The sequence below is a fragment of the Myotis daubentonii genome, chromosome 5, assembly GCF_963259705.1.
Source record: "Myotis daubentonii chromosome 5, mMyoDau2.1, whole genome shotgun sequence".
NCBI lineage: Eukaryota > Metazoa > Chordata > Mammalia > Chiroptera > Vespertilionidae > Myotis > Myotis daubentonii.
The window spans coordinates 31,115,316-31,124,736 of NC_081844.1; the positions used below are offsets into that span (position 1 = coordinate 31,115,316).

The window sequence follows — 9,421 nt, forward strand, 5'->3', positions numbered from 1 at the left end:
TGTTATGTGAATTTTACCCCAATTAAGAAAAAAGACACTACCCCCAAAAAGCCACATTCCCTTGGTGTGATGACAGTTCTATGGATTGGAACAGGGCATGCACGCTGGCCAAGAAAAAAGCGAGGAGGACCAAAAGGGCATGAGAGGACAGGAGAGGGCTGCACCAACGGGACGAACTAAGTGAGACTAGAAAGAGGAGCAAGGAGAGGTGGAGGTTTGTGTGCCTGGGTGGCCAGGAGGAGGGAAGACGGGTCATGAACAGCTGGACAGAGGTAGAGGCCAAGTCCCAGCAGCACATCAAATAGAAGAGAATGGAAATGTGAGAGTAGAAGCGTGGGCGCCACAGCCAGACCGGGGATGGCAGTGACACAGGAAGGACCGAGCGGATGGAATGGCTGGGAGGGACTCAGTCCGCCATTACTCCCCACTCCATGCTCACTCCGGGTACAGAGCCACATTCTTCCCCCTCCGAGAAACTGAAGTCATAAGCCCCCCCGGCCTTCACCACAATCCCTATTTAACAGGAGAGAAAAATGAGAATCATGTGTTGACAGGACTTGGCAACTCAGCACCAAACACCTTTTGTCTCCCTTGCATCACTGTGACCTTAGGCAGGGAGGCAGGGCCTTGTCTGTATGGTTGACAAGATTAAAAAGTATAAAACTAAGTAGGCTAAGGCCCACACCTAAAACGCTAGAGGAATCACGCTTTTATGGTGGGTTTCTGTCACACTGTCCTCCAGGACTGAGGAGCACCACTGGTAGACAGAGAAAGGAGATGCTATCCTGTTTGTCCCTTGGAGAGTAAGTGACTAACTGGCTGGTCCAATGCATTTGCAAGTGTTAAGTCAAGTGCAAACCACCAAACACTGAGCTCATCCTCTCTCTTCTCTCCCCCTCTCTTTCTCTCTGTGTGTAACTTGTGGAAGCTGTTATCCTCATTTTGCAGATGAGAAAAAAGCTGGTGTGACAAGACAGCACAGCAAGTGTCAGAGACGGGATGCAAGGCAGGTTCCCCTCGGCCACGAAGCCTGGGTCCCGCACACAGCTAGTGCTGACTAGATGCCTCCTCGCTTCTACCGAGCTCTTGATCAACTGTGCCTCCGTGGCCCAGTCAGGTGATTGGGATGAATGGGCGTGGTCCACAATTAGGGAAACCGAGACTCTGGACACTAAGTGACTTGCCCTACACTGTGCCTGTGGGTAGAGCCAGGAGCTCTGATCTGGGTCAGCCCATGGTATCTAAGTGTTGGGAACTCTGATCCATGTGGAGAAGTTTGGGGGACATTTGGACATCCAGTGGCTATGTGATGAGATGAGCACTCATTTCTCTCAATGTCTTACTGAATCTAGATATGAATGAGGTGGAAAGGGAAGGTGAAATCCAGCCTGGCCTCCTCATTCCCAACTACTATCTTGCACTTACAAGATACCTGACACACATTTGCTCACTTGAACCTAGGTTCAGATGCCACATAGCACTGCCCTTTTTTTAAAAAAAGATTGTTATTGATTTCAGAGATGGAGAGCTAAAAACATCAATGATGAGAATCATAGATCAGCTATCACCTGCATGACCCCACTGGGGATCAAGCCTGCAACCCGGGCATGTACCCTGACCAGGAATCAAACCGCGACTTCCTGGGTTCATGAGTTGATGCTCAACCACTGAGCCACACTGGCCAGGCTACCAGGCTAATTTTTAAGTTGACAATTTTGTATGGTCCACGAATGTTATAAATATCCAAATGGCCCTTGGCAGAAAAATGGTTCCCCACCCCTGATGTATAGAGGTTATTCTTGGGGCCTTCCTTCTCATCCTCTAGGCCCTTATCATGGCTTCTATCAGCCAGAGGGAAAGTAATTTTACCCCGGAAGGCGGGAGGCCTAGGTTTTAGTCCCAGCTCTACTCTAACCAGCTTGAGAACCTTAGATAGGTCCCCTTACCTCTTTCTGTATCAGTGACCAGAGACAGTAAATGGCACCCTTCTGGGTCAATGGTGTTCAACCAAGGGTGACTTTGTCCCTCATCTGGCAACGTCTAGAGACATTCATGATGGGGTGCTCCTGGCATTGAGTGCATGGGGGCCAGAGAAGCTGTTCAATATTCCATGGTGCCTAGGACAGCCTCCCCCAAAGAGGTCTCAGATTCAAGCTGGGTCCCTCTGAGCAATCAAGTGAACTCTCTGGGCCTTAGTTTGCTCATCTGTAAAATGGGGAAAATGCCACTGGCCCACCCCACTCTAGGATTACTGTGTGGATCAAAAGACAATGAAGTTGGAACCATAGCAAGATACCATTTTTCACCTCCTGGCTTGGCCAAGGGATGTGGAACAGGCCTTGCCAGACACTCCTGGTAGGAGCACCAGATGAGTTAAGGCTGTCAGAAAGAATGAGGCTATTCTCTGCATGTTGCCATGGGCCAGTCATCAAGCTATATTATTGGGGGGATAAAGCAAAGTAGAGAATTATATGCTTTAAAAAAAGAAAGCTATAGGGTTTTATATGCATAAAGAATCCTGGAAGGATATATAAGGAACTGGTAGCTGTGGCTGTCTTAAGAGGAAATGGAAACAGAGTGACCAGGACGCAGGAATTACTTTTCACTGTACACCCCTTTTGTACCTTTTCAATTTTGTACCATGACACTGTATTCCCACTCAAAATGTAAAAATAAACTGCAAACTTAGAGGATGAAAAAAGAGACTGTTCAGGTACCCATAAAGCAATGACTCTAAGTCTGTAGACTGGCTCCACCAGAAGCATCTAGGATGATGCCTGGGAAGAAAAACCCCAAGGTCCCCAGAGCTCCGACCTAAACTACTAAACCTAAACCTCTAGGGGAGTAGGGGTGAGGTCCAGGGATCTAGACTTTAAACCGATATTCCATCTGTAGGCATAGACTGGTTAGAGAACCAAACAGCAGTGATAAGCTCTCACACTCAGAGCTACTTCTCAACATGGGGAGCCTGCATGGGCCTAGTTTAATGTCAAGGTCATACCATTTTTGAGTTCTCTTTCCTCGAGGGCAAGCATCTACATAGTACTTAGCAAGCTGTGGGTGTGCAATAAATATTAAATGGAGTGATGATTCACCAGGAGGCAATAAGCTTAGGATGTAACCAAACAGAACTTGAGGTGGGGCCAGAAAAAGAGCTCATGAAACTCAACTACCTTAAAGACCTTCCGATTCCCAGTTAGGGACATGCAAAGCAAAGGAAAAGAGTGGGTATCAAAGCAGGGGGACCTCTGTCTCCCAGACCCATCACTGGAGGTAAAAGTCAAATACCCCCCAACATGCACTAAATATGTGAGCCTGGTCCACCTGTTGAGTGAACCCTAAATTCTGGGCCATGAGCTCCTGGAAGGCAAGAAGTGTGTGAGTCATTTTGAATTCCTGGTCCCTAGCTGGTGCAGGTGTCAGTACAGTAGTCTGCTGGATCAGTTGGTGGACTGAGCCACAGGGGGCACACCCAAACCATCTTAAGATCCGAAGTTCTCAAGCAGGACCTGGCCCCACAGAACCAAGCCCTCTCTGACTCCTGCTTCCCTCCCCATAGACCTTGCTGGTAGTACTTTTTCTCTCTTCCAGCCAAGCTCTGGCCACGTTGGTCAGTTTGCTTCCAGCCAATCTTGAGCCCACCCATGCTGAAGCCAGGCTACTCCGCCTCCCTACGCCACCCACAGAAACCCCAAAAGCAGTGGTTAACAACAGAGTGGAGAACCCCAGCCTAGCCTCCCTTCATCTGCATCTCACCCCAAAATACCCAGGGCAAGGCACCCCTCTGCCATCCTTCTGCAGCCTTCCACAGCTTTCTATGAACTTAACTTCAACTTTTCTAGATCTTTCCCTTCCCTGAATGTTTTCAGATACCGATGTGCCACTAAGATGTCATCTCTATGATCCTTGGCATTTTTTTTCCACTTAAGCAAGAACTCTCACATGTGCTAACTGCTGTCTTTTTCCAAGTCTAAAATCTGGCAGTAATGGCAGAAGTGGGGGTTATTATTAAAAGGAAAAATGTTTTTCTTAGAAAACAAAAGGTTTTATAAGAGCTAACACTATTATAAATTCACACTAATCCCAGAGCAGTGGGTCTCACCAGGGGTAAGCCCACATCCCTCCACCCCACCCAAGGGACACAAGGCAATGTCTGAGGACATACTTGGTTGTCACAACTGGGGCGGGGGGGGGGGGGGGAGCAGGGGGAGGAAGGATGCTCCTGGCACCGAGTGGTTGGGGCCAGGAATGCTGCCTAACACTCTATAGTGCCCAAGTCGCCACCACCCCCCGCCCCCACACACACAGAATTATCCAGCCCAGATTGTCAGTAGCACCAAGAGGGAGAAGCCCTGTCCCAGAGGCCTCTCCTTTTCCTATGAGACAAGCTAAGGCTACTTCTAGTCTCCAGTGCACGTGAGCACCACTTGATTTGGCTCTGCAGACCCCACGCCAGCTGTCCCCAACCCCCAGGTACTCACCAGAGGAGCACTGTAACTGGCGTGGGGATTGTTCTGGATCTCCCACAGTCCCTCATTGAAGCCTTTCCTCTTGTTGGGTTTCCCGTACTTATCTTTCCACTTGTCGTAGGGAAATAGGTCCTTGGGTCCCAGGAAGGCTCTGGAGAGAGAAACCACAGCCGGTCCTAGGTGAGCCAGGCCACCCTGCGAGGCGCCCCTGGGGGAAATCAAGCCCAGTGAGGGACACTTACGTTTCGTGTGTACCAAAGAAGAAGATGGGGTACTTGTTGGGTGGGGGCTTCACAGCACCATCAGCAATGTCATCAATCTGCAGTGAGAGGCCAGTAAGGGGGTAGCTGAGGGGCAGGGCAAGTTCACCCACTAACCCAGAAATTAGCCAAGTTACTTAAGGGAAAGCATGCTGGGAGAAGGGAAGCCTTCAACCTAGGAAGATGCATCACCTTCCAGTTAGGCATCTGCATTCCTGTGTACCCCGCCCCCCAATTGCATATTTATCCCCTCCTCCACACACAGGGTTGCCCCCAAGGTAGATACCTGAGCAAAGCCAAAAATAGTCCTCTGATCAGCCGGGGGTGGGGCCAAGCTCAGCTTCTATGAACTACCAGGACCCTCCCACAAGAACCCCTCCCTCAAAGAGGGGATCGGGTGGTGGGGTGGTTGGTCTCCCAGAGGCTGCAGCAGGCAGCTCCAAGGATGCAGAGGGTGGGGGGTGGGCTGCAGGAGACAGGCCCTGAGCATCCAGGAAGTCCCACCCTCCCCTACAGGCCCATGGGCTCTAGCAGCTGTCAGTCACATCCCACAGGAGGTTAGCAGCCCCTGCACTTCCAATCAGGTGCTTGGAAATGTTCAGGGCTGAAGAGAGCCAGCTGGAAGGGGGTTGGAGAGGGAGAAGCTGGTACTCTGGAAAGAAGGGAAGTGCCCATAAAGTTTCATTGCTCTGGTGCCCCCCAAGAAAATAACAGTGAGCCAATCAGGTTAAAATGGGTTCTCTGGTCCCCGTTAATTCCTTAACATTCTCAATACCCGGGGACTGCTGAGATCTTCCCTGCTCCCCTCACTCAGCTTCCTTCCTGTTTTATAGGCTACTTTTCAAATCCTTGGCCCTGGGTTGTGGATCTCTGGCATCCATCTCAAGCATCACACTCCCACACAGAAGCATCCCCAAACTCCAGCACCCTGAGCTGAGGCCCAGCCCAACATGCCTTCCAGGCCATCTTCTGCTCTGGCCTCACCCAGGGCCCGCCTCTGAGCTCACAGCCCAGACATCCTAGTAACAGCACCAGCTCCAGACTGGTCTCTGGGCAGGGGTCCCCGAGCCTCTCCTGACATCCTATGGTGTCCTCCCTGCACCCCAACCCCCAGCTCCAAGTGCTGACCGTCTGCTTACTTCCACCCACAGGGAGGGAAGGTCCAGTCTGAAAACTCCAGCAGTCTCACAGCACTGTTCTGGCGACTCCCTGCACTCCTTCTATTCTAGTCAAATCTTCCACCTCATCCTTTCACTGTCCCCGGCTGCTGCCTGAGCCTCGTCCTCCCAACCCCCAAATTCCTTCAGTCCTACCAAGCACAGTCCACCAATCTCAGCCCGGGGGCAACTCTGGCCCTAAGACCTGGGGTTGACCATAACCTCCAGGTCCTCTTCCACACGGACCTGCCCTGAAGAGTGCCCAGAACTTCACTCTGCAGACCTGATAAGGGACCCTGGGCTCAGGACTACCTTTCAGACCTGGATGGAATCCTTCGACCACAAGGGTTCTTTGGATCACAGCTTCCTGCAAAGGGGGTCCCCCAAAGTCCCCTTGGCCCAGCCCCCTTCCCTCATACGCTCTCTTTTGGAACCGATCTCCCTTTGCAAGGGGCTGGTCTCTGATTCAAGCACCTTGGGAGGACAGCCACACCCCAAGCCCTCCCTCCAGCTTCCTCCACCAGGCTCTGGGAGTGGGGGGGGGGAGTCTCCCCAAGCAAGTCTTACTCCAACCTCTCATGTCCCAGACGTGATCCGATCAAGCCCTCTCAGCTCCAGTGACCTCAGGAACAGAGCCTCCAGCCCTGTTTCCAGACCTCGCCACCCTCAGCCTTGACCCTCAAGCCTTCCTCCCTTACTGCACCCCTCATCCCTAGCCACCCTCACACAAGGCCCCAGAGCCCTCAGGACTTGGCTTCTCTGGCTTCCCCCAGGAAGTCCTTCGGCGGGACGTCCCCTTTCCATCAATTTGATCACTCTCCTCAAACTCCACGTTCCTCAGTTCCCCGCAGACTCACGGGTCTCCCTCCAACTCGAACCATGTCCGCTCAGGGCCCAGATCGCTCAAACCCAACCTCCCTCGGCTCTGGGACTCCCCGAAGCACAGGTACCTCAGCCCGGGACCCCCAGGCCCGCGGCTTGCTTTCCTCAGGTCCGGGAGCCCATAAAAACACGGCGCGCGAGATCCTCAGGCCTGGGACCTCCCCAGACCCCCGGCGCGTGTGTGCCCCAGAATCAGGGTCCCCCAGACCTCTCGAGTGCACAAGGCCCGAGGCTCCCCAGGCCCCCAGCTCCCAGACACCAGGCGTGTGGTATTTCAGGCCCGGGACCCCCAGACTTCCAAGAACGCGGGTTCCTCGGACCAGGGACCCCCCCCCGCCCCCCAGAACCCGGGCGCACGAGTCTCTCCGGCCCTGGCCGTCTACTGCCCCACCCCCAGCCCCCCCACCCTCCGCCTGGCACATCTCCCGCGCGGCCTCACCCGGGCCGGCCAGTGCGGGTAGCCCTTCATCTTGGCAAACACCAAGTCCCCGGGCTTGAAGGCGTGCGGCATGCTGGCGGCGGGAAGCCCAGGCCGCGGGAAGCGGCGGCAGCGGCGGCAGCGGCGGCAGCGGTGGAGGCGGCAGCGGGAGGCGAAGCCGGGGGCGGGAGCAGGGAACCCAGGGGGCGGAGTCGGTCGCTTGGGCAGCGACCGGCGCGTGCTCATTGGACCGCGCGCCGCCGCCGGATGTCCCACCTTCCTGCCGTCACCGGCGGGAGACAAGGTCGCTCAGAACCACGTGCCGGGATAGAGGAGCGCAGAGACCAATGAGAAGAGGGGGGTTGGAGAACACGTTAACGGGATTGGATAACGGGTAGAGCAGAGGGGCGTGACCCAGAGGCCTAATTGAAGGGAGAGGAGGTTATGGGAGGTGAAAGGGCAAAGGGGGAAGGAGGGAAACGGAGGCGGTCAGGAGCCGGGTGGAGAGGGGCCAGACTTCTTCGGGGCGGAGCTTAGGGTAGAGGGGCGGGCCATGGGTCGCCATAGTAGGAGGGGCTTTATGAGGGAGGCAAGCCATTGGATACCACAGAAAAGAAGGCCCAATCAATGTAGGCGGCGGGTTGTTTGATAGCCTCCACTCCCAGAGGCGGGGCTTAAAAGAGAGTTGCAGGCCGTTGGATGCCAAACAAGAAGTCTCTCAAGGTAGGGAGCGGCCATTGACTACCACAGAAGGCGTGGCTTATGCATCTGTCCGCCATTGGATATCGTAAGAGAGGAAGTGCAAAATAGGGAGGTGCCTTGGCCTACCCCCCAGGGGGCGGGGCTTAGAAGGAGCGGACCATTGAGTGGGTCCTTAGGTCAGACACCCAGAAAATGCACAAAACACTTAGAAAAAGTTTATTGAACACCATGTGCCAGAGCTACAAAGTACCCAATCTATATTGATTCATTCAAGAAAAATGTTTTTAGCACTGCGTGGCCAAGTTACTTAATGGCTCTGTGTCTCAGCCTACCCACCTGTAAAATGGAACTCATAATGTACTGATCTGATAAGGGCACGAGGATTAAATAACTTCACGCCTAAGGCGCTGGCAACTGTGCCCGGCATTAGGAAATACTGGCAGCATTGGTATTGTTAGCCTGCCCTCCAAGAACTCAATGTTAAATAAAAGAATTTAACTTCCACAGCTCAATGTCTTTTTAAGAGAAATGGTTTAGCTTTGGCCTGTGTGGTTGGGCATCTTCTGGAGCACGAAAAGGTTGCCTGTTCGATTCCCAGTCCGTGCACATGCCCTGGTTGGGGGCTCGATCCCGGTAGGGGGCGTGCAGGAGGCAGCCGATGGATGTTTCTCTTTCTTCCTTTCTCTCTAAAAATCATTTTTTTAAAATCTTTTTTTTAAGGCCTTAGCTAGTAATAATAATAATAATTAGAAGAATTAGGGGGAGGAGGAGAAAGAAGAAGGAGAAGGAGTAGGAAAGGAAAAGGAAGAAGAGACCCATTTTGGGGTATGGAGTGTAAACCACCAGCAGCATAGCTTGGTAGGAAAGACATGACCATACATCTTGGAGCTTGCAAGCATTTTTACACATCAAGTAGGGAAAAGGGGAAAGAAAGATGTAAGCAGTCTGATGAAAGAACTTACATTAGTTGCCCAGCTGGCATGGCTCAGTGGTTGAGCATCGACCTGTGAACAGGAGGTCACGGTTCAATCAATACTGGGCTCAATCCCCAGTGTGGACGTACAGAAGGCGGCCAATCAATGATTCTCATCATTGATGTTTCTATCTCCCTCTCCCTTCCTCTCTGAAAACAATAAAAGTATATTTTTTAAAAAAAGAATTTACGCCGAAACTGGTTTGGCTCAGTGGATAGAGCGTCAGCCTGCGGACTGAAAGGTCCTGGGTTCGATTCCGGTCAAGGGCATGTACCTGAGTTGCGGGCACATCCCCAGCAGGTGATGTGCAGGAGGCGGCTGATCGATGTTTCTCTCTCATCGATGTTTCTCTCTCTCTCCCTTCCTCTCTGTAAAAAATCAATAAAATATATTTTAAAAAAATAAAAAAAAATTTACATTAGTTATAGGCAAAGGGGTGGGAGAAAGTGAAGTGGAGCTAGGGGCTAGTTCTAGGATAGACGCAGCAGAGTGCTTAAATCTCATATGTAAACATGAAGCAGAGGCTCCTAGGGTTCCAGGGGCTGTTCTCTCTTTTTAG

At 52.4% G+C, this 9,421-nt stretch overlaps 1 protein-coding gene across 5 annotated transcripts in view; it reads right to left on the minus strand.

Annotated features, from left to right (window-relative positions):
* HDGFL2 (HDGF like 2) overlaps positions 1–7,388 on the minus strand; it is a 17,472-nt gene extending 10,084 nt beyond the window's left edge. For 3 of the 5 annotated variants that reach the window (XM_059697120.1, XM_059697118.1, XM_059697117.1), the window contains exons 1-3: positions 7,208–7,387; positions 4,712–4,788; positions 4,482–4,620 (exon numbers count right to left, since the gene is read on the minus strand). In XM_059697120.1, coding sequence (XP_059553103.1) covers positions 4,482–4,620; positions 4,712–4,788; positions 7,208–7,279 — 288 coding nt within the window. In that variant the 5' untranslated portion in view covers positions 7,280–7,387. Of the gene's footprint in view, positions 1–4,481; positions 4,621–4,711; positions 4,789–7,207 lie in introns of all 5 variants that reach the window. The other 2 variants (XR_009452991.1, XM_059697116.1) reach the window with 2 other exon arrangements.
* Between the last annotated feature and the right edge of the window lie 2,033 nt (positions 7,389–9,421).